Source organism: Pseudorasbora parva, chromosome 9 (assembly GCF_024679245.1).
Source record: "Pseudorasbora parva isolate DD20220531a chromosome 9, ASM2467924v1, whole genome shotgun sequence".
Taxonomy (NCBI): domain Eukaryota; kingdom Metazoa; phylum Chordata; class Actinopteri; order Cypriniformes; family Gobionidae; genus Pseudorasbora; species Pseudorasbora parva.
Genome location: NC_090180.1, coordinates 6,962,758 through 6,988,643, shown reverse-complemented (window position 1 = coordinate 6,988,643; position 25,886 = coordinate 6,962,758). Strand labels below are relative to the sequence as shown.

At 37.4% G+C, this 25,886-nt stretch overlaps 1 protein-coding gene across 2 annotated transcripts in view; it reads left to right on the top strand.

Moving 5' to 3' along the window:
• The first annotated feature begins 4,594 nt into the window (after positions 1-4,594).
• Positions 4,595-25,886, top strand: part of cdh12a (cadherin 12a) — a 58,493-nt gene continuing 37,201 nt past the window's right edge. The window contains exons 1-4 of one of the 2 annotated variants that reach the window (XM_067453680.1): positions 4,595-4,846; positions 16,035-16,408; positions 21,627-21,921; positions 25,186-25,305. In XM_067453680.1, the coding sequence (XP_067309781.1) occupies positions 16,175-16,408; positions 21,627-21,921; positions 25,186-25,305 (649 nt within the window). In that variant the 5' untranslated portion in view covers positions 4,595-4,846; positions 16,035-16,174. The remainder of the gene's footprint in view (positions 4,847-16,034; positions 16,409-21,626; positions 21,922-25,185; positions 25,306-25,886) is intronic. The other variant, XM_067453678.1, reaches the window with a different exon arrangement.

Sequence of the window (25,886 nt, the reverse complement as noted above, 5' to 3'; positions counted from 1 at the left end):
AGATACTGTGTTTGGACTCGGAGCCCTTTCTTCTCACAAAGGAACTGAATTGCAGCAAGCTCCACATGAACCTCCGCTCACCAACGAAGTGAACCATCGCTGTCAGGTGCCATCTGATGGAAGGAGCACAGGGGAAATCTTAAAATTATTGTGTTTTCCCCTCTACTGTCTGATAAATTATATGTGGTTTTTCATCAGCAATGCAACGGATTGTCTTTCAAATACCCTTATTGAGATGATATCCCTACCCATCTGTCACAACTTTATGCTGAATCCCCCACTGCGGTATGGTGGAACAGTTTTGACATTGAAGTCTTTGCTGCACAATAAAGCGTTTAATAATGCTCATTTATGAGTGAATGGATGAAGATAACTGCCAAACAACCTGTTATTGGTAGAGCTCAGAGTCCCATGATATTCCTTAAGCAAAACTATCACACATTTGTTTTCCTATGGGGGAGATTTTCAATGGCTTTCTTTTTTATTAATGAGATAATTATATTTTTGATCTCCTATCCAGCAGGGGGAAAAAGTGGCTCCCTCTCAATTCATTTGAATTTAATTGGCTACATTTTAAATTAGAATTACAAGAAGTTGAATATACTAAATTACATTTGAAATAAAATCCAACAGTCAATGGCATTCTGGGAAATAACATGTTATTCAACCTTGAGCCATAAAGTTAATTTATGAAATAAAAGGAAGTATATGAATTCAAAATGTTGGAGGCAATACAATATTTTGGAATGAAGTCTCTTCTAACTCAATCGAAAATACTGTAAAACAGCAATATTGGGAAATGTCATTATATTTTAAAATATATGTTGTCTATTTTAACATTTTTATGATGTCTTTTTTTTCTGTAATAGAAAGCAGGCTGAATTTTCAGCAGCTATTACGCCAGTCTTCAGTGTCACGTGATCCTTCAGAAATAATTGTAATGAACTGATTTGAATTTTGATTCAAAACATTTGTGTTGTTTCATAATAATTGTGGAAACTGTCTGTTGTATATATTTTTTTTTCAGGAATTATAATTGTTAATAAAAAACAGAATGCAATATTTTATTTAAAATACAACGTAGATGACATCAAATGTTTAAACTGAGAAAATTTAATGTAAACATAAGTTGATTTTAAATTTCATGGCATCAACCCATTTAAAAAAAAAGGCCATGTTTACTACTTGATGGCTTCCCCTCTTGTTTTTATAATCTCTGCAAACGTCTGGGGAAGTTGCTCAAGTTTAAGGAATAGGAATGTTGTCCCATTCTTGTCTAATACAGGCTTCTAGTTGTTCAACTGTCTTAGTTCTTCTTTGTCGCATCTTCCTCTTTATGATGCGGCAAATGTGATCCTTCTTCTACGCAGCCATGATGTTGTAATTGATGCAGTATGTGGTCTGGCATTGTTATTTTGGAAAATGCAAGGTCTTCCCTGAAAAAGACGACGTCTAGATGGGAGCATATGTTGTTCTAGAACTTGGATATACCTTTCAGCATTGATGGTGCCTTCCCAGATGTTTAAGCTGCCCATGCCACACACACTCATGTAACCCCATACCATCAGAGATGCAGGCTTCTGAACTGAGCGCTGATAACAACTTGGGTTGTCCTTATCCTCTTTAGTCCGGATGACATGGCGCCCCAGTTTTCCAAAAAGAACGGCAAATTTTGGTCTATGTCTGACCACAGAATAGTTTTCCACTTTGCCACAATCCATTTAAATGATACTTGGCCCAGAGAAAACGCCTGCGCTTCTGGATCATGTTTAAAATATGGGTTCTTTTTTGACCTATGGAGTTTTAGCAGTGGATTGTGTTCACCGACACTATTTTCTGGAAGTATTCCTGAGCCCATGTTGTGATTTCTATTATAGTAACATTCCTGTATGTGATGCAGTGCCGTCTAAGGGTCCGAAGATCACAGGCATCCAGTATGGTTTTCTGGCCTTGACACTTGCGCACAGAGATTGTTCCGAATTTTCTGAATCTTTGGATGATATTATGCACTGTAGATGACAATAACTTTTAACAATTTATTGCAGATGCAATTTTCCTCTGATAAACTCCTTTCTGATATTGCACTACTATTTTTCGCCGCAGTATTGGGGCAATTGGTGATCCTCTGCCCATCTTGACTTCTGAGAGACACTACCACTCTGAGAGGCAGATAGGTACATTTGGTCCCACAATGTAATATAAACAAGTATACACACACACACACACACACACACAAAGTACTCTGCTAATCTACATCACTCAAAATGGCATGAAGCACAGATGTTATCAGAGGTGAAAGCCTTGAGTTGTAGGATACATTTACTATCATGGCACACTATATTAACCTGGTCTTGATTTAATGCAGTTTTTAAACTTTAAAAAAAGTACAATGCTGTTTTTAAAATACTTTCAAGTATCATTGCAAATGTGATGTTTTGACCATGAACATGCATTCTTCACACATGGCTCCTTCTGAATGTGGTTTAAGTATTCAGATCATACAACGTTTTGGGCCTCATTTACTAACGCTTGCTGTGATCGGATTCACTGGATGTTTATATTCCCTATTTGCACCTGAAATAAGTTCACTTCAGTCTCTTTCAAAACACTATGTGTGTGAGTTTAGAGATCACAGACCGTATCCAGTAGAAGCTAGACTCACACCTGGAGGCCTCAATGATCTCAATGCCTTGATGCTTTGGCCTCTACTGAAGATTGCAGGACTTTATAGATTTTCCACCCCCCACACTTGGACCCCCCTCACTTAAAAAAAGACTCTCTGTTATAGCCCACCATGTGTTGTGAGGATTATCTCTTAGTTTAACTGAGGATGGAAGCTTGCCACACCATCTGCTCCGAGGATGATCAGACTCGGGGATTCACGCCAATGCCTGACCGGCAGTAAATTAAGGTAAAGTGTTTGTGATGAGAAAACCCAGGAACAAATAACAACACTCTGTTTTGCCCAATGCATTTTAGCCACATCATTAACATGTTTAATGTTTTGCATACGTAGGTTGTAAGTAAATGGAAAGCCGGACCAGGATTAGATTCCCAGTTAATGGCCCAATTACGGAAGATAATGGCGGCTTGTTTAACTGCTTACTAGGTTGTAGCCAGAAGTATTTAGCGGTTGTACACGTATGTGTGTTTTGATTGTGTTGCATCTTGATCTAAACTACACAGAGTCAGCACACTTTTACCTCATTTTAATATAGGTGGCTTTAAAACACATTTTTACTGTTTACACACTGAACATTAATCTGTGTTCACCTCAAGCACTTCCTTTTATGTGTGCTTGCTCAAGCTGAATGATGTGCTTTTTTCACCACATTAGGTGAAAGAAAGAAAGAAAGAAAGAAAGAAAGAAAGAAAGAAAGAAAGAAAGAAAGAATGAAAGAATGAAAGAAAGAAAGAAAGAAAGAAAGAAAGGAAGGCTAAATATGCAGCTTAAGAGGAAATAAAATTTTGAAAAATAGCAAAATAATTTGTATTACATTTCATATTTTTGCTCTTCAAATAAATACATAGTTAAATCAATTTTAAAAAGTTAAATATGTATTTAATTTATTCATATTAATATTGCATTTGTTAATTAAATAAATGTTTGACACATTTGAAAACAAGATGTTTTTTGTTTTACATTATTTAACTATACAATTTAAGCAGAAATAACAGTGTCCTAATAAAATATTAGACCATTAATCAACAAGGCAACAATCTTTTCATCAGTTTTGCCATAAACTGCTGCTACTGCATCAAAAGATTCTTCATTTTATTGCTTGATTTCTATTTCGGCAGTGCCGCTCTGGATATCCTCGCCCACACTGAAAGCTCATTGGAACCAAGTGGCGCTCTTCATGTATAATAAGCATAAAACATTAATAAACAAGCACTCTACATGCAAGAGATGTGTAAAACTTTGTGAACAACCTAGCCTAAATCCAACCAAATGCTTTGTGGATAAGCAGGACAACTGATCATACAAGTGGAATCTAATAAATCATTCAAATAAAAAAATGCATGTATGCGACATAAAAACCACTGACCTCCGCCTTATAGCCACCCCCACCCCCCAATTAAGACTTCAAAGTCTTTTAATTTGGGTCAAGGGATTCACAAATAAAATGTATTAACACGGAGTCTTTCTTTTAAAATAGTAGAAAAGTGACTTAGCAAGAATACTTTAAAAGTTTGATACTATACCAACATTCAGCGTTCATGAACAACGTGAAAAGTCAATGAAAGTCAGGGTAACAAAAATCTGCTGGTACGCTCATTATATCCCCTAAGGGGAACACAGCAAATCTGACTATGTTTAGCACTGGTAAGACCCAAATTAATCTGGTAATTTAAAGGGGGGAGGAGAGCCATTCTCTGGGAGGGATGTAACGCCAGACGAGCAGCCTCTGACAACCACAGGCACCCTGTACTGAGAGCATCAGTCCTGAGCGCACATGAGCGTTACGCCAGCCAGACCCCCCCACCACCCCCCTCTCTCTTTCTCTCTGTCTATCTCTCTCTCTCTCTCTCTTCTCTGTCCCCTTGACACTGCAGGGGTGAATACTGAATTCAGCAAGCGCTTTTGCTCTCCCCCTCATTCTGTTTTCACAGAGCTCTGCACAATGCTCAGATGAGAGAGGGAGAGACGGTGTGTTAGAGAGAGAGAGGGCAAGTTAAAGAGAGCCAAAGAGAGAGCGAGAGGGCGAGCGCATTACAGAGAGTGATTGAGGAGAGGACCAGAAAGAGAGCGCGTATGCAAGACCGAAGAGTTTATTGCAATAGCGACTGGAGGTCTGGATTGCGCTGCTTTAAGCCTCGGGAGACTTTGTGGGACGTTTGGAAGGTACGTGCTGATTTTTGTAAAGCAGCCTGTTTTAAAGTGACCACAAAGAAAGAAAAAAATCAGATTAAATGTGAAGTGAAATCAAACTGTATAGCTGTGGAAAATTGGATCGCCAATGGGGAGCTTCTGCAGTTGTTGTGCCATCGTCACTCAGAGGTTGTTACTTAAACAAACACAGAAATACGAGTCTATCACTTTTTATTTTCACTCTGGAATGTGACAAGGCAAGTGCTCATGTAGACATGCGTAATGTGTGAGTGTGTTATTGAGATCTAACTGAAGCATGTGATGAGCAGCTTGCAGCCATTAAGCAGATGCTAGGGGTAAGTTCTTGGTGATGCTCTGGTGATAGGTAAAATATTTATCCTAAGTGAGTGCTGTTATGAATAAGACATGATTTGTAATTAATATCTTCTGATATTTAACATAATTACTTTATATGAAGAGGGATAATTTACTCAAAAATGAAAATTCTGTCATTTACTCACCCTCATGTTCTAAATCTGTATGATTTTTTTTTTCTTCTGTGGAAAAAAAAATATGATACTTTGAAAATATGTCTTAGTGCTTTTTTGTCCGTACAATTAAACTCATTCTGATCCCGTTGACTTTCAAAAAAATCTTTGTCAGAAGAAAGGAAGTCATACAGGTATAGAATGATATGAGAGTGAGTACATTTTGTCATGTTGGTGTGAACTGCCCCTTTAAGGTTTCACACAGAAAAATTGGGTATGGTTCAAAGACGTTCTTCATGAATTTTAACATCAGGCATTTTATCTCTAGAGCGACAGGGATGGAAAAAGCAAATTCCGAATAAAAATGGCTGACAAATGCACATTGTACTGTCATATTGTCAGTACAGAACCTTGTTTTAGGTATCAAACAAAGAAGTTAACTAAACAAATAAAGACACTGCACATGCCGAAGGGGACAAAAGACTGTGCAGACAGATCCCATAAACTAAGTCTGCCTGAAATCTTCAGTCGTTTCCTGTAAACTTCAATTAGAATCACAATGTTTGTGCCCAAACATTTGAGTTGCCACATGCCACTGTATTTAACAATGATGGATGGTTCTATGTTTGAAATGGTCCCTAAGATGGAAAAGACTATTTTATTTATTTATTTTTTTGAATTCCTGTGTGTTTATGCAATTTCCCATTGTTTGCTTACTTAAAAGAGTGGAATGTACATATCTGTATTTACAAGGAATCCATTCAACATTGATTCACTGCTAAATTAACACACAATAACATTTGTTCTCCATTTCCCAATGGCACAGCTTTCAACATCTCACCTCTGCTGATAATATTCCACATACAAAGCCATTGTTCATGGTCTTAACATTAGCCATGTGTGTTCAGACCTTCAAACGGCAGTGCATCAGTGTATAGGTTGCTCTCTTGGGCTTCACCTGGAAGGGCCAATAACTCTGTGAATATGAGATTAGACACAGCGTTTCAATGAATCTCATACTCAGAGGAAAACAGCACAATTAAACACATCTCTTTATTTACCACAGCCTGCATTAATGTGGTGGCTAAATACAGAAAGACTATTGAAAAGGGAGTGGTGGCGAAAAGGGAGACATTTAAAAATATACTATTTTTTTATATTCATTCATTTTATAACATCTTATAAATTACAATATTTTATGTTTGTTTATTTATTTATTTGGGGGGGGGGGGGGGGGGGGCTGTTCTTTTAAGTACTAGTTAAGTACCAAGTAGGTCTTAGTACCACTCAGTCTTCTGTTGAAAGTTGCTCGGAATTCGATACCGGCCATAAAACTCAAGGTGTGATAAATCACTCTACTGTTCCAAACACAACAGAATAAGAAATCATCATGACACTGTGCAGGGTGTATATAGAACAAAATACCTTTCAAGGGCCATGAATGTCTGCTCTTCCAAAACCATGGGGAAATTAACGCTCAAATCAACCTGAAACATAACCAGGTCATCAGAACAAACTATTTATTTAAAAATATATATAAACATATTGTCCTGTATGTGCCAGAAATGGAAATGGTGAAATGACCAACAAGCCATATTTACATAATACAGAACCAGGAAAAATGGCAATCATAAAGATTTGAGCGAGGACTAAATTGTGATGGCTAAACGACTAATCTCCAAAACTGCAGCTCTTGTGGGGTGTTGCTTTCTACAGTGGTCAGATTCTATCAAAAGTGGTCAAATGAAGGAACCATGGTGAATCGGTGAATCGGTGACAGGGTCACGGGTGACCAAGGCTCATTGATGCACTTGGTGAGCTAAGGCTGACCCGTGTGGTCCGATCACACAGACGAGTTACTTTAGCTCAAATTGCTCAAAGAGGTTTTTGCGGGTTCTGATATGAAATGTGTCAGAATACACAGTGCATGACAGTGTGTTGCTTATGGGGCTGCATAGCTGCAGACCAGTCAGGATGCCCATGCTGGCCCCTGTCCACTGCTGAAAGCTAACAGTAGGTACATGAGCATCTGAACTGGACCACGGAGCAATGGAAGAAGGTGGCCTGGTATGATGAAACGCGCTTTCTTTTTCATAGCGTGGATGGCCAGGTGTGTGTGCGTTGCTTACCTGGGGAACACATGGCACCAGGATGCACTATGGGAAGAAGGCAAGTGGGCAAAGGCGGTGTGGTGCTTTGGGCAATGTTCTGATGAGAAACCTTGGGTCCAGCCATCCTTGTGGATGTTACTTTTACCTGTACACCTACCTAAGCATTGTTGCAGACCATGTGCATCATTTCATGAAAACAGTATTCCCTGGTGGCTGTGGCCTCTTTCAGCAGAATAATGCACTCCGCCACAAAGCAAAAATGGTTCAGGAATTGTTTAAGGAGCACAACAAAGAGTTTGAAGTGTTGATGTGACCTCCAAATCCCCCTGATCTCAATCCAATCGAGCATCTGTGAGATGTGCTGAACAAACAAGTCTGACACATGGAGGGCCCACCTCGCAACTTAGAGGACTTAAATGATCTGCTTCTAACATCTTGGTGCCAGATACCACATCACACGGGTCAGGGCTGTTTTGGCAGCAAAAGGGGAACCAACAGAGTATTAGGTCATAATGTTAAGCCTGACCAGTGTATATACACTATAGTTTGTAGGATGTATTTAAACACCACATGCCTTGTAAACATGCAGCTATATAAAAAAGTCACATTATGTGCAAATAACTTTAAAGTGTATATATCATATAATAGAAATAAGAGTATCCAAACATTGCAGCAGCTACAAGATCAGTTAAATAAAAATATTTGTGTGGGTGCTGAAAATCATTCAGCCTTGGGGAGGAACGAGCACACTGCTTCGGCCAGCATATCAGAAAGAAAAGAAAATAAGGAGCAGCAAGATGCATTTTTTTGAACCATAGTAAGATTACTCCAATGTATAACTTTTTACTTAAAGTGCACTTATATCCTTTTTAAAGCATTCTAATTTTGCATCAAAGTTCAACAACACTTTAATTATGTCATAACATATATTGCATTGCAACATCACGTCTTTTCTCACAGTATAAAACAGTTTGTTAAAGTATTCAGTCTCTCTAATCTCCTCCTTTCCGAAAGCTTACCTTGCTCTCATAGGTCTCATAGAAAATGGCTTGGTTATGTATGAAACCCTCGTTCCCTGAAGGAGGGAACGGAGATGTACGTCGGAACTGACTGACAAATTGGGATCTGGTTTCAGTGACCAATTCATTGGTCAATTCCGACGTACGTTGAACGTGATCAACTGAAAGGGAACGGCTTCTTTTCAAAATGTTGGCAATACAAACCAAATTCTTCCAGGCCTCAGATACTATGGTGTTTGAGAGTCCAAGCAGACATTGTTTGTGGACATTCAATGAAGAGGTGGGCATTATGTTACAAATCTACATAGGTTCATACATGAAGTTAAGGATGGAATTAGGAGCCTGATCTCACGAAAATGCGTATAAATAGTTCCAGTGTGCAATCTTGTGGAATGTATACGCCAAAATGAGTTTTGGCGTGCATATGGTGCGTGGTTTTTCGTGTGCATTTGATACACACTTTATGGCGTATTATACATACGAACCCCCCACCCCACCACCCTAATCCTACACAGGAGCGTGTCACATACACGCCATAAAGTGCGTATTATATGCACGCAAAAAACTGTATAGCATTTGCACGCCAAAACTCATTTTGCCATATCCATTCCACAAGATTGCATTGATACACATTACCATGAGATCGTGTTGGGAATTAGTGGTGACTCATTTCAGGTAGAATCTGGCTCTTTTTTAGACAATAACTCAATAAGACAATAACTCCATTTACTGTGCACTTTGATCCGTCAAACTTTGCAGACCTTTTACATTCACAAACAGCTAAATAAGATTACATGAAAGGTAATATCAGAAAATGCATAATAGGGGTACTTTAATTTACAATTTATATCCAGATGTTCACAAAAGTCTTGTTGTGGAAATAAAGGTTTGGTCATTATGAATGGATTACAGGCATAATTAAGCAGTTTGTGAGGGTTTAATATCAGTGAAGGCTCACACCAAAGTGAGATGAACAGATGTTTGGCCAAGGTTGAATGACATACTGATCATACAACATCAGTTTGTAATAAATCATACCTCTCCTCATTCAACAATAAATAATTCTAATAGAATGGCATTTATGACAAATATACGTCTATGTTCTAAAATAGTATTATATTATGAGTTCTTGTGTTATCTGGGGGATTAGTAATTAGTAAAAAAAAAAAAAATCACCCTATTTCAATTTTTATATATAAATCTGTAGAAATAACCTTATTAAGCATAAAGTCTCTAATTTCCCATCCTTATGGTTCAATGTTAATGCAACCTCTAAATATAACAATCACTCATGCAAGAAAGAGAGCGGTGGAGCATGAGAGGGCAGACATACATACAGCAATACTAGCAAACGAACACAGAGTTCAGAAACCCATGTGCTCTAAAGTCACGAAATGCACAACTTGCATGCACACCCACGCATCTATTTTCAAAATGCCCTGAGAATCAAAAGACTTGGCCCTGTGAAGTGCATTTCAACATTCTGCTGGGCTAACCATGTTGTGTCTACTATGCCCTCTTGTTGAACACAAATGAAAAGGGGATTTGAATGTTTTCTCCGAGGGGCTACAGTCAGCCAAGGGCACTTAATACATGAACCAACTTATCCAATTTCAGAGAAGGTGTCAGGGCAGAAGGAATAAATAAATCCACAATAAGATTTTTTTTAAAAAAGAGTAAAACAATAAATAAATAGTAGCCCAGCCATCTGTTTCGATCTTGACACTGAAGCAAATTCAACAAAGGCATATCTTTAAATGTACTTTGACATGTTACACTGATGCCTTTCCCCATACACAAATGTGAAGCACCATCAAACCTTATTCAGGAATCAGGATAGATGCCATCTTGTATTTTTAATTTGATGTATTCAATATATTGTTCTGTCTTAAGGTTCTAGCTCTTATCTCATTTACAACCCATGTTTTTATTTTCTTGTCCACTGGAAATTTGCAGAAATACATATTTGACATTTCTCTGGCTGAACAGCCGATACATAACAGTACAATATATTGACTCTTATCTATCCCTCAAAACCGTATTTCCGCTTGTGTCAAATGAAATATGCCGTTTACCCTGACTAATGACTATTATTCTTCAGTATCATATGCTTTGGAGGATAAATTACCAACATTTTCTCTCAGACTCACACACTTTGCAGGTTAGTTTACCATTGAAGAAATTAAAAATACCATATTGCAACATGAGGCTGTGGTATTCTAACCAACAAGATTTATGAGGCTAGGGTATTTTAACCAACAAGATTTATGAATGCTTTTTTTATTGTAAGACACGTAAAAGCTTTTTTTTTCTTTTTTTTTATCACAAGGGGGTATACTGATGTATTTTATGCAGTAGAATAAAATGTGAAAATACTGAGCATGTGTTAACCGCAGATCTTATTTCAGGCATTTGACTAAAAAAAAACCTCCACTTGATGGAAATGAAAATGTTAAAAAGTTAATGCTAAAATGCTAAAATCTGTGTTTTTGGCCTACAAAAATACGACTCTATTCTACTATTCTAGAGAAGTGGAGTGCTGCATACTCTGAATTTATCCTCTCCAAGAGTGTACACACACACAGGAACCATATTGCTGCTGCACCCAAGACATGGTGAAAAAAAAAAAAACACATTGGAAGGAAAAATTAATTCCCCCATTAGCATTTGCGAGCAAACTAAGTTTCTTTTGAGAGAGAATGCAAAAGCAATAAACATGTTTTCCACTCCCATCTTGTAATGAATTGTTGAGAGAAGGGGCAGAGAGAATACACTTGCATGCACACTTTTAATTACCACACTCCACATGAAAATACAGAAACATCTGACCCAGAACACAAACACGATCCACCACAGAAAACAGCATACAGTGACTAGCAAAACATAATTGAAAACCAAGAACTTAAATACACAGAACAATGAGTAGATAATGAACTGCAGGTGTGAACAATGACGGTACCTAAAACAAATAATATGACAACGAGGAGAGACAAAAACCAAACAGAAGATATAGAACTGGGATAGTGACATGTCTTATATTATTTCCACATCACCATGTCCTTTTAGGGGCTCTGTACTCTGACATTTTTAGTATTCTGTTGTGAGTAGTGTTCATACTGATCATTACAAAAAGTAAAAGTGCACTTAAAGTACGTTTGTGTCAAATGAAATATACTGTTTGCCCTGCCTAATGTCTATTACTCTTGAGTATCATATGCTATGGATTATTAATTATCAGACTTTGCGGGTTAGTTTAGCATTGACTTGTAAATAAGAAATAATGTCTTGCAACATGAGGCTGTGATATTCTAAACAACATGATTTATGATTGCTTTTATACAACAGTTTACTAAAAGAGAAATGATCTCAGTAAAATTCAGTACATTTAAGAGCTGCCAGTCTTTGTCTATTTTTGTTTTGTTAGTGAAAATAGTTCCAAATGAAGTCAAATCACCAAGTGTGTATCCAAGCAACACGGCGTAGATGTATGTGTGCCACAATTCACAAACTTGCACCAAATAAGTGCTATGTTCTGCAATGTTGAGGTAATTTAGTTGGCCAACCCGGAAATTAGCATTCCCTTGATATAAACACAAAATGGCCGTACTGTAACACCAACTAGTAGTAAACGTTAATTCGGCCCTGGAAGATACTGTCCTGCAGAGTTTAGGTCCAACTTACCTAAACACACCTGCCTAAAAGTTTGTAGAGACCTTGATTAGATGGATCAGGTGTGTTTAACTGAGGCTGGAGCTAAACTTTGCAGAACAATGGGCTTCCAGGACCAGGATTGGTCACCCGTGCTCTAGCTTGGATAATATGTTACAAAAGGGAAGGGGAAAAAAAAACTATTGTTGCTTCCGTTTCATGCGGATGTTAAGCCCAACTGTAAATACAGACTATCCTCTCTCGCTTAATCCATGTTTCTAAACTTGGAGATTTTCAATTGGATGAGCTTTACGGAGCTAACATGATTGGTAACTGGAATCCCCTTTAATCACAGGGGAATCCTCAACTTTACACTGTTTTAAGATGTAAGTATATGGTTTCCCTCGTTTGCATATCTTTCTCTGCTCTGAAGAACCCTGTGAGAAAGAACTGTTAGACATATTTAAGAGTATCACTTCAATGAAGATACGCATGTGTCTCCCTGTCCTTTCTCTGAGACAACATTTGGCCGTGTGTCTATTGTTCCTGTGTCCTCAGCCCCTTCTAACAGCCCTCCGTTTCTAACGTGATATGACAGCGCAATTTCAGTGAATCTGCTGGGTGATGCATGCTAGAATGTCGCATGTTTATTCAGCAACAGACCCAGAGAGTAAAGTTCACTCACATCACCTTACATCAAGTCAGCCAGAATACACCAGTTCATTCATTTGCCACAGACTCGCAATAAACTTTCATAGTCAACAATAAAAAAAAAGGGAGAAAAAAAAGAAAAGTTCAAAATAATGAGGGCATAGTTTTATTGTGTGATGACCTTTGGACAGACACTGAAAGTGCTCTTTCTGGGTACATTGCACTTGAGGTCTTTGAGCTTGTTAAGTGTTGAGACAATTGCTGAGGTTTCTCCGTGGGGAATAATAATATTGCTGCAGAGACACAATGTCCTGCCAACCATAAGACATCTCACTACTACGGCACACAAGAGGTCTCCAGGGATTCGTATTGCAATCATTTGCTCTGCTTGGTGGTCTGTCTGGCAATTGATATTGCACTAGCTTATACTATTTGTTGTCTTGCCGTCTTTATCTACATAGGGTTTTTTTGCATGTTGCAGCATAAAATCCCTTGTAAGTAAAACATATTTCATCTCTGTCTGACTCTGTGCATGTTGCAGAAATATTAAACCAATATATTCAGTTGGGGCACAGCTATAAGGGGTTTGAGAGGGTGGGGGAAATAAGTCCTGTGAAACTATGGGGAAATAGTGTTACACATGCTATGCTGGATTAAAAACAACCCAAGCTGGGTTGAAAATGGACAAACCCATCAATTGGGTTGTTTTAACCCAGCGGTTGGGTCAAATGTTTGCTCAACCTGCCAGGTAGTTTTATTTAACTCAACTACTGTTAAAAAAATTACTGTACTGCTTGCTTAAAATTAACTGATTTGGTATTTTGGAAATGAACATTTATTAATATGTTTAATAAATTAGCATTATTAATACATTTAATGAGTAATAATAAAACAATACATGTATTTAACCACTTGATGATTATTGTTGTTGCCTTTAGTAATTATGTGTCTGGCTTCTAATTTGAACTGTAGGTTCATTTTAAGCCAGCCACTAAACAACCGCTGGGTTTGTCCATTTTCAACCCAACTTGGGTTGTTTTTAACCCAGCATTTTTAGAGTGTATGTACATTAGTGGTCTTTTACTGATTCCTCTTGAGGTTTTGTTTTTCAACATTTGTAACTTTGTAACTGTGTGATACTGCTTATTCAGTTGAATAAACAAGAAGTTAATATTAAGGAGGTTTATTTTTTTAGAAACAGTGTTGCCAGTTTCTTTGTATATCATCCACAGCAGAACTAACCCTTTCTCTGAGCACACTGGGGCTTTCTAAATAAATCTGTGTTTTGAGCAGATGATTCAGTGACCAAAAACACATTAATTTCTTTTGTTATGAATCTGTGTTTTTAAAAGAAGTGTTTGAGTGTTATAAAGACGGTGTTTGAAAATGGTATTCAATGTATAGTCCCTTGTTTTTTTCATGAACGAATCTGTGTTTTGAGCACATTGCTAGAGCAATTGATTCAGCGGTGTAGCAATATAACCTGCTGAATGAGTCAGTGAAGATCAGCATTTAACTGTGTGGTGGTGGAAGTGCTGTATCATTTCCTATAGCCACTATAGTGGAAGTACAGTATATTGTATACTTGATGAATACCCCAGGGTTGTTTTCTTTATTTTTTCTCACATGTCTCACACTTTTGTCTCCTGTAGCTTTTTTTCTTTTTCTTTTTTAAATAAAAGTATAGTTGGAGATTTTAGAATATATTTACTGTGTATATTAGAAAAACAAATAAGCTCTGTTATTTGTTCTCTAGCCTCTTATTGATTCACTGAATTGAACAGCTTCAAACATTTTGTGTGGGGAATTTCCAACCTTATTTAATGCCTGGTACACACTGTACAAATTTGGCCAGACAACAAATTACCATCATGTCGTTTTCTGTGTTTACTTAAGTTGTAAAGGGATGAGCATTGTCGCGGTCTTGCGACCAAAAAGAGCCTACGATAATTATCTGACCGTGTCAAAAATTTAGCATGATGATCTCACAGCTGCTATGGCTTATGTCTACGGACTACCCAATAAAAATGCAATAGAAAATGGCACATTAATCAACTCGAAATGGAAATACATCAAGCTCCGTTTGCAAAAGTGCCTTGCCAAGTTGCCCTCTTTTCCCTAGCCACGACCGCATCCATATTCTACTCTTTCGCTTTCTCCTCTTTTTTCAGCGCACATAAAATACATTGTCAAAGTGTGATTCATCTTGCTCTATTTGTTTACTAATAGCACATTCTGATGGCGTTTTATTATTCTATACTACATCGCGTGGTTGCGTCAATACACTGTAAAAAATTATATGTTCAATAAGTTATGACAACATATCTTTTACATTGTTTTAACTCATCAAAATAAGTTAAGCAATGTTAAACTTGTTTTTATTAGTTATACAAGATGTAACTAATTTTTTTAAGTCCGTTTAACATAATTTAAACATCTAAGTTGATTGTACTGCAAAAGTTTAAAATTTGCCTTTTTTTTACAGTGTGTGTCACCATCATACAGTCTACCTACATGTCGTACAGTATGATTTGTAATGATCTTATTGGGTTGGTGAATTCACACAGTCTGTAGCAGGCATACAAAGGATTGGAAAAGTCTAAAGGTGGCCTTATTTTATATCTTTCCTCCAGTTAGAGTATTAAATTGATCCACATTATACATTTCCATCTTCTACACAATCAACATTTTCTATAGTGGCCTACTGATATACTGTCTTAATTATCATAACAATTGGTACAACAGTGATGGATAGTCCTCTGGTACATCATTACTCAGGTTCTTTCCATTTAGAGGGTGATTAAGAGAAAAGTTGTCTGATTCGTGACCCTAAGCATCTGGACTGGCTTGTGCTTCCTGTGATTTACCATCTGTGTTGCCAGGTCAAAAACAACTCTACTATTCAAGTGGGACCACCTCATTTTCAAGACTAATGCACTGAAAATGAGCAAAGAACTGCACATCCAGCATAGTCCTGGAGGTCTGCCAACAGTTGTTCAACTCTTGCCAAACTCCCTCGTTCTTGCAGTCTCTTTTACATGCTTGTTTCTCAAACCCCCCAGTGCTAAATGTGCTAAACGAACTCGAGTGAGCCAATTTGCTCAGATTTTCTGTATTTGTAAAACCCTTCAAGTGAGATTACATTGTAGCAGAACAGACAAAGATGCACACTGCTAAGATGAAAACATAACAGACAGTGTGGCCTTCTTCTGCTTTCTTTGCATATCAACATGATACTCAGACACTCCTACAAATCCTCATAATCTCATTGATTTAAAGTGCCGTTTCTTCTTTTCTCTTGCAGGTGGTTAACTGACATTTCAAGCATCCTAGGAATTCCATGGATGCTAGTTGTTCTGTGCCACCAAGGCTTTGGATTCATCGCTTCTTTGACTTCATCGTAAAAGTTACCTGTGCCCATCTTTGCACCTAAAAGTTGATCCAATGCTCATGGGGAACTGCCTGCTGCTGTTCCTCTGGTGCCTCTTAGACAAAAGCTTTGTTTCTCCCCTCCACTCTTCATCCCAGAGCAGGATGGGGAAGGAGCAGCACAGGAACATGATGGCTCATAGGAAACATGGCACGATGGGAGTTCACAGAGTCAAGAGAGGATGGGTGTGGAACCAATTCTTTGTTCTAGAGGAATACATGGGATCTGATCCACAGTACGTTGGAAAGGTAAGCAGGTATTGATTCTCAAAGCCGATGCTTGGGGCCAAAGGTATTGAGAATAGATTGAGAATAAAACCGTGGGGGAGTTCAAAGGCTTGAACTAGTACTCACTGCATCTAGTTATTCTTTTTATCTTCCCTTCTATGTTCATGACCAGCTTTTGGTTGCTTGAAAATAAATATTTTTTGTAGGAAACCACATGGTTCATGGTTTGAGCAACTGTAGATTGCAATGGAGACGGTTAAATATAATAGTATTAAGAAAAAGCATAATGTTGGAGATTGTTCTAGCAATGCATAGACATGTGCATATTTGTGCATAAGGTTTACACATGTATTTTTCCATTCAGGTCTACGCTGAAACATTCAATATGGATGAACTGACAGAATCTTAGCAATCTTTTAATAAATAATTTATATTATATTGATATAACCTGTTATATGTGTAAACCTAAATCAAACCATAACTCTATAGCAAGTGCATAGTTAATTAATATCCTTATAAACTTATTTGAGTGATTACAATGTATACGTCACCTTAAAACAAAGTGTAACCCTTCCATTTTGCGTAGCGATATTTAGCTCCAGTTTATCAGGAAGTGACGATACTGCTGGAAGCACTGTTTTAGTCGCAAATTTTTAATGCAAATTAAAAATCGCAACTTTGGATGGAAACATAGCTAATGATGCCACAGCATTGAGCAGATTCTAGGTTTGAAACTGGCCAGATTTAAATTGCAGAAGATAATGTAAGAATGTGTTTGTGTTTTTGTATAACTCAATATTACAGGTTTGTACTGTGGTACTTTTGAATGTTTTTACTTTGTTTTTACTTTTTTTTTATCATTTTAGCTGACGCCTTTGTCTTGTATTGTTTTAGTTTAGTTTAGCAAAATCATCTGCTAAAGTCTATTGCAGATATGGATATTCATGTGTCTAACTATGGTTGCAGATTCTCAGTCAACTTGCTTTTTAATGTTCACAGACTGCCTTTGACTTTCAATATGGCAGATGGCTTATGCATAGCGACCCAAAGAAACATCTGCTAATGAGTCATCCATGTTTATGTCTATGGGTACCAGCTCTGGAGGAGAAGACAGCAGTTTTAAAGTGTTATTTAAGAATTTGTCAAATAACAAAATGACGTTTGATTGTCATAGGTTTGCAAGAGAAGCGAAGAATGCTAACTGCTTTTCCGAAGGTAATTTATTCAAAGCAGTGGAATAATGTATTCAATTATAATAGGTGTGACTAAAAACATACATCAGCTTCTAAGAGTTAGGGTGTTTCATACCAAATTGCAAACTGTACCCAACACATGAACTGCCCCGACCACCTTCGGAAGTATGATTTCAGAAAACTGATTTTACACCAACCAAATAAACCGAATCTTCTCATGCACCAAAACTGTTACATTGTCAAACATAAAAATGTGGATGGATGGTTTAATCTGAAACGATTTAATTAGTATTCACAGCAAAGGGAGAAGGTTAAAGGGCCCCATATTGTATCCCAGGCTGAAAATTCAATATCAAGGTCCTCTACAAAAGAGGTTGGAATTGAGCACCTTCAGCTTAAATGGGATCAGAGCTAAATTGAATAGTCTGCAGTCAATGCCAGTGCAATCAGTGTGGCCTAACTGAGAGCTGTCTGTGCAGATGTACATTTGGAGACGGCAGCTTGTCACAGGCGTGTTCACAACCACATGCCACCTCTACTTCTGTGGATCTAACACATTGAAAAACAACTCACTCTTTCACTCAAGATCAGTCAAATGACATGGAAGAGCCATGCCTGTAACCTCTAATTTATATAACAGCAGTAGCAAGAGCGACTAAAGATTTAATTGCAAACAAACATGTTAGCCTGTCACTATAAATAGAGTTTGTTTGCTAAAACCTCCTTTAACTCAGGTCACTGGAAGAATATGGCTTACAGGCTACTTATGAATTACATGGATGATGCTCATTGTTGGCATCAAATGAGCAAGCTGCTATTTAAAGAGAAAGTATTGCAATTAACATTTCATCATCACTGTTATTTTATAATTTTCTCAACCATATGAATATAAATCACTTAGATGAAACACTACAAGAGAGCCTGTTTGATTATTACCTCAGCTAATTTGGCTGCAAACCAAAATTTGATCCCTGGAAAATGGTTGTGTTAAATTAGTTGTGCGTTCATTTAGTAGTGTTAGTTATTCCCCGGCACTGATGTGTAAAGCAAATTTATATTCACTGTTTTTGTTCTGCTCGACTCATATTGTAGGTCCCAATGCATATTTATTAGATCATAACACTTTAAATTGTGGCGTCACACCTGCCATATCTGTATTGATTAGTTGGGGAAGACTGTGATCAGAGGTGACAACATGGGAAATTATAACACATTCCGTCACATAATGTTTGAGCTGCTGCCCCAATTAAAGTGACACTGCACATGAAATGTTGCATCAAAGTTACATGACAGGAAAAGTTTAATTAAATGCAAATAAGTAAAATATTGTAATCTGGGAAAAATAGCTCTTTCATTGTGCGCTTTGTGCTTACACTGTGCATCACACTTTATTCTCTTAATTCAGTTATATCCTGTTTAATTGGTCAGTCTGAATAAATGTCAGCATGACTATCCATCAACTGCAACACTATTTGAAAGGTTGTGAATGCTGAGTGCTCAGTAAAACAACTGCTCCTTTCTCAGTAGGAGCCAATTGTGGAAAAAATACTGGATCATAACTTGGTGTGCTAACTGTAGCAGTCCAAACTGCCTATTTGCTGGTTATATGGTGTTCCAGAGGTTGTCAGAAGAAAGCCTTTAATTGGATTCTAATTTGAATCTTTTGCACAGTTATTACAATTATTTTGTGAATAAATTACAATTATGATTGCAGATACACAAACAATGAGTTGATTAAAAAATGCCATCTTTTCAATTCTAGCAGTCATGAAATGTATCTTAATGCTGACAAATTGACCAATTTACTTTATCAAATATGTTTGCAAGTTTTCTTTTTGTCTTTATTTTTCCATGTGAAGCAAGGCACACTTCTTGTTTGCCCTTTGCAGTGAGGATATATTACCCCACTGTCACATTTTCTTTTCAAGTATGACCTTTTCAGTGGAAAATAACTCTTTTTGAGAGCCTTCCCTTTTTCTTGCTATTTTGCTGTCAACACTCAGCATCATCCTTACCTCTAAACACATTTTGTGAGGCCATGTACTGCTATATTTAAATATATATATATATATATATATATATATATATATATATATATATATATATATATATATATATATATATATATATATATATATATATATATATATATATATATATATATATATATATATATATATATATATATATAATTTTTTTTTTTTTTTTTTTTTTTTTTTTTTTTAAGGCCCCACTTTATATTAGGTGGACTTAAGTATGTACTGACATCAAAAAATAAGAACAATGTACTTACTGTGTTCAAATTGTATTGCAAAGCACCTTTGCTGATACTGAGGCGGGATACGGGTAGAGTTAGGGACAGTTGTGGTGGTGTGGGTCAGTTGTGGGTCAGTGTAAGGGTAGAGTTAGGGACAGGTGTGGTGGTGTGGGTCAGTTTAAGGGTAAGGTTAGGGACAGGTGTGGTGGTGTGGGTCAGTTTAAGGGTAAGGTTAGGGACAGGTGTGGTGGTGTGGGTCAGTTTAAGGGTAGAGTTAGGGACAGGTGTGGTGGTGTGGGTCAGTTTAAGGGTAAGGTTAGGGACAGGTGTGGTGGTGTGGGTCAGTTTAAGGGTAAGGTTAGGGACAGGTGTGGTGGTGTGGGTCAGTTTAAGGGTAAGGTTAGGGACAGGTGTGGTGGTGTGGGTCAGTTTAAGGGAAGGGTTAGGGACAGGTGTGGTGGTGTGGTGTGGGTCAGTTTAAGGGTAGAGTTAGGGACAGGTGTGGTGGCGTGGGTCAGTTTAAGGGTAAGGTTAGGGACAGGTGTGGTGGTGTGGGTCAGTTTAAGGGTAAGGTTAGGGACAGGTGTGGTGGTGTGGGTCAGTTTAAGGGTAAGGTTAGGGACAGGTGTGGTGGTGTGGGTCAGTTTAAGGGTAGAGTTAGGGACAGGTGTGGTGGTGTGGGTCAGTTTAAGGGTAGAGTTAGGGACAGGTATGGTGGTGTGGGTCAGTTTAAGGGTATAGGGTTAGGGACAGGTGTGGTGGTGTGGGTCAGTTTAAGGGTAAGGTTAGGGACAGGTGTGGTGGTGTGGGTCAGTTTAAGGGTAAGGTTAGGGACAGGTGCCCCCCCCCCCCCCCCCCACACACACACACACAATGTATTGGCCTCATTGGCATTCAACATGATTAGGGATATAACTGTAACTTCACACAGCTTAGCTCTTTCAATGCTGGGTTGTAGGGAAAGATTCGATGGCTTGGTCCCGATCTAATGTACTTTTTAACGTGCAAGCACATGGCAGGATTGTAGGATTTAGCAGTACAGAGTTCTTCTTCCGTTTTGATCATTGTGTATCCTTTCACATTACATCAGTGATTTATTTTTGTCCTTACATAGTATTAATTCGATAACTTCAAACGTAATCCTTCCTTTCCAGTCAGAGGATCAAACTCTGTTTCGCTAGTTGAAAAATGTGGTTTATCCTTACACTTCCTCTGAGTTGAAGAGATAATGGCCCCCTGCAACATTCTATTATCTCAGGATCCTTGTGCTTTGCAATCTTTTATTTAGTAGTTTTTTTATCTTGTCTGAAAAAAAACTATTCTATAAATCCTTTAGTAAAGCCATTATATTTTCAGCTGAAGAATATCCATGCTGTAAATAAATCAATGTTGTTGAGCCTCTAACAGAAAATAAATAACTGAAGGTTATCCGCATCAATCCTCTTTGGACATGCTCAAACTCTGTGGGTAATGATATGCCACCCACATGTTAGCCAACATGCAGTCACATGATCAGAGATTGAAATAGGATTGGTTTGGATAGGCCCTAATTTACTAGGCCCTAATCTAATTTACTGTAAATGAATGGATTAAAATACATTTCTCATTGGATATGCTAGATTTGTGTATTATAAATGATTTGTCTTGTAACACAAATGTCTCTTGCTTTTGTTTGCTGATTTGGTATTTGCATATATTTGCATATGTTTACAGTTCAATTATAGTATTGAGTAATAATTTACTCACCAGCTCCCAGTTAGATTTCTCATTGTTTCTTTTCACATGGCAGCTTCACTCTGACCTGGATAAGGGAGATAGTATGGTGAAGTACACACTCTCAGGAGAAGGAGTTGGCTCTATTTTCACCATTGAGCCAAGCACCGGAGACATCCATGCCTTAAGGAGCCTGGACCGAGAAGAGAAGCCTTATTACACACTGAGAGCGCAGGCTGTGGACGTGTTCACGGGCAGACCCTTAGAGCCCGAGTCGGAGTTTATTATCAAAGTCCAGGACATCAATGACAATGAGCCTAAGTTCCTGGAGGGCCCATACTCAGCCAGCGTCCCAGAGATGTCACCCGTCGGTGAGTTCACTTCTCATTATGTTATGGTTGGCTGTTTTAGACTGTGGTAAAATTGTGGCTTCAAACCATGGATCTTTAAATTAAGTCTTGATGTGATGATCTGAACTCTTCTTCTTTATTTTTCACATACATGTTCAAGGTCAGTGAAAGATGTTAGACATTATGTTGTTGCTCTTAGTAGTCAAGTCAAGTTACTCTTATTGATATAGCGCTTTTTACAGTACAGATTGTTTCAAAGCAGCTTTACAGTGATAACAGAAAAATAATGCAACAAAGTTTGTTTCTGCTGTACAGCAGATCTAGAAGAAAATAGACTAATAGTCTAGCTTAAGTAAGTTCAGTGATGGAGCCAAATCTATAATATCATTGAATATTTAGTGTCTCCAACTAAGCAAGCCAAAGGCGACAAAGGTGACGGTGGCAAGTAACCAAAACTCAATCAGGTGACAGAATGGAGAAAGAAATTTTGGGAGAAACCAGGCTCAGTCAGGGTGCCAGTTCTCCTCTTGCCAACGAACACACAGTGATTATGATTCAGGCGGCATTACAGGTCAGAAGATAGATTGGATTGGAACTTTCAGAATATTTACCCAGTTCCATCTGGTTAAAGATAGGTATGGAGATGGGTTTGTTGAGGATCAGTGCCACTGGCTGTCATGTCGATGAGTCCTTCACAGGGGAGAGTCTAGTTGACACAATCCCTGCTTCACACTTCATGGATGTGTTGGGGTCGTGTCTGGTCCACCATCTGATGTGGATCCGGCCAGGATCCGGCTGACTACATCATGCTTTATGTGGCCATGTCTAGGCGCAGGTCGACCATCTGATCTAGATATTGCCCAGATCCGGCTGACTACAGTAAACCTCGGAATAAACAGAGAGACTGATATTAGCGTAGTTGCCAGTCTTAGGAAGTGTTCCCGTTTCCGGTTGTCCTATTTATGCCTAACCAATCATTTAACTGATTTGAATGATATAAATTGATAATGTGTCCTATGTGTAATTAACTGCACTGATTTACGCCTGCTGCAAAACAGTGTAAACCAGCCTACTGGCCAAGCTGGTTAACCTGGTCTGTTTCGGTAGTTTTAGAAGGCTTTTGAGCACATTTCAACTGCCCAGGTTGGGAGACAATCTGGTCAGACAACTAAATAAATGATCTGAAAACGAATCCCAAATGCGGTTGAACAGCGTGTTTCCCCTCTTTCAATTCTCAATTCTTTGTACTATTATATTTCTAAACAATATTTTGAACTGATAATTTTTAAGCCCATTTCTAGATTAGCACCCTAGTGCAATAGATGGCATTTATGCAGCCTACACACAGAAAAATAGGGTGTCAAAATTGTACCTTTAGCTTGTCGCTGGGGCAGTACCCTCAAAAGGACATCTTTGTACCTGTTTTACTCCTAAAAGGTGCATATTAGTACCTTTGAGTACAAATGCGTACCTTAAGGTACTACTATGAACCTTTTTGTGGTAAAAATGGTACAACGTTGTTCTTTTAAGGGTACTGCCCCAGCGACAAGCTGCTGTACCCCTAAAGGTACAATTTTGACACCCTATTTTTCTGTGTGTACTCACATTTTTTTTAATAGCGTAGAAAATATGATTTAGCATGACAAATAATACTGAGAATAAAATAATTTAGCACTGATTAGAATTTGCGATGAAACCAACCCAATCTCACGGCAATTCGTAAATATTTTAGGAGAGCTAATTCTTATGAATTTGTAGGACCTCACTATTAGGAATTGGTCAATTCATATGGGGACCCCGCACCTAAACATACCCATCACTGCAGTAAAGACAAATCATACGACTTCATACGAGTGAGGTCATACCAGTTAGCCACTTTGTACAAATATGTACAAATTGGTATTTAGAAAGTGTTGGATGAAACAGAAGTCGCTGTGTAACTATTATTATTATCCAAAAAGAAAAAAAAATGTAAGAAGAGGACTTGGTTCTATCAATTGATTGTTGGATTTTGAAATGTGAATGATACACACAGCTTGCAGTTGACTGTGAAGGGTTTACACTGTAAAAAATATTGTGATTTTAACGGTAAAAGACAGTAAAAATGCTATGGTGAAAAAACTGTTAATTGGTTAACAGAACGTTTCAGACCTATTCTGTGAATAACCATAGATCTAACCTTATTTAATGTAATTTTACACTAAAATGCCATTAAATTTATAGTTTTTGGAAGTGAAAAAGAAGCCAGAAATTTGACATTCCCAGAATTTTTTTTTTTTTTTTTTTCAGTTTTACATTAGTGTTTTATGTTACATCTAGTGTTGTTAAATTCATGTTTATTCCATTTTTTAAATGGCATGTGTGTTACCATCATGTGACTCTCATCACCACCGTTTGGAGGTTGTCTTGTCAGTAAATATCAAAGGTACATATTAATATATTAATAAGTTGGTAATTTAACATTATTTCAGTTAATGAAATATGTTTTAGTTTTTTGTTTTTACTGTAAATTAAACTTAAATCTGTAAAACCTAAAATGTTGCTACCGTATTGTTTACGGTAATTTTCTGGTAACCACAACTACCAGTTTTTACCATAAAAAAGTTTTTTTTTTTTTACAGTGTAGGGTTTATGTGGACTAATTGATTGGAGAAGACAATGACATTTTGATTAAACATTATAAGGCCAAAAACAAATAATAAAAAAGAAACATATACATAATGAATTGACAATAAACATGCATATACAAAATATGTTTAATGATTTTTTATTTCAACTTGAAAACATTAAATGTATTGTTTGAACAACAAATTCTTCTGGTCTTTATATATTCATATTTACACCATAGTGATCTAATTTGATGAAGTACACATTTATATTAAAGATATAAAACCTATCACTATATATTTTTGTCTTTTAATACACATTGTTCTGAAGCAGCTTTTCAAAGAACACTGCTTTACAACTTACAGTGAGCATGCCAAAGGCGACACTGAGAGAAACTCTCTGAGATATTTCAGCGGATGTGGAAGAAACCCTTGGAGGAACCAAAACTCAGCAAAGATTCCTTTCTCCTCTGGCTGATGCATGATTAAACAAATTGAGACAAACATAAACCATAAATATGTTGCACAATGCATGCCTATTTACAATTGCAGTACGATCAGTATTTTTTTAAGGGAAGTATCTCAGGATTATATGGTCTGTATTCATCATTATTTCTTTACATGTGGAAATTTGAGTATCATTTGATGGCCTCTTATGGTTTCTTTCGTGATCATGCAGGCACATATGTGACGCAAATCACCGCCACTGACGCTGATGACCCCACTTACGGAAACAGCGCACGGATCGTGTACAGCATTATTTATGGTCAGCCCTACTTCTCTGTTGACCCTAAGACAGGTGAGGGATAGATTATTTTTGGGTGGTTGCTATATTTAACACATGGTCTTTTGCATTCTACTGAGTCAGGCTCACCACTCTGCTCAAAACCTTTCTACTGCTTTGCCTTTGGCATTTTTTCACCTTGTGTCATGCTGTCATCATCTGATCAAAAAGTAGCTCCTTTGAGAGGGGGGCTATTAGGACTGATTAGTCTTTAGAAGAATATCAGAGGTTCACAGCTCCAAAAAGCATTGCAGATTAATGAAGGACTGTTTAATTCTTCAAATGCATTACTCATCTCTTTACATCCATCAGCAGAGAATCAAGTTGTTAGAACTGATGGCAACACTCTCATTGAGTTCAAGTTTACTTAATTATTTAGTAAATGTCACTATTATTATGTGTTTCATGTCATTTTATAAAACATTTCTATTGAGTTTTAAAACTAGTTTTGTTTTAGATTCTCTTAGATTTGCTCTTAGGATGTACTTAAAACCAGCTAGTCATGTTTATTATTAGATCAAGAAAAAAAAAAAAAAACCTTCTAGTTTTTGTGTGCAATATGTAATATATTTATTTTAGGGAAGTAAACCGCCATT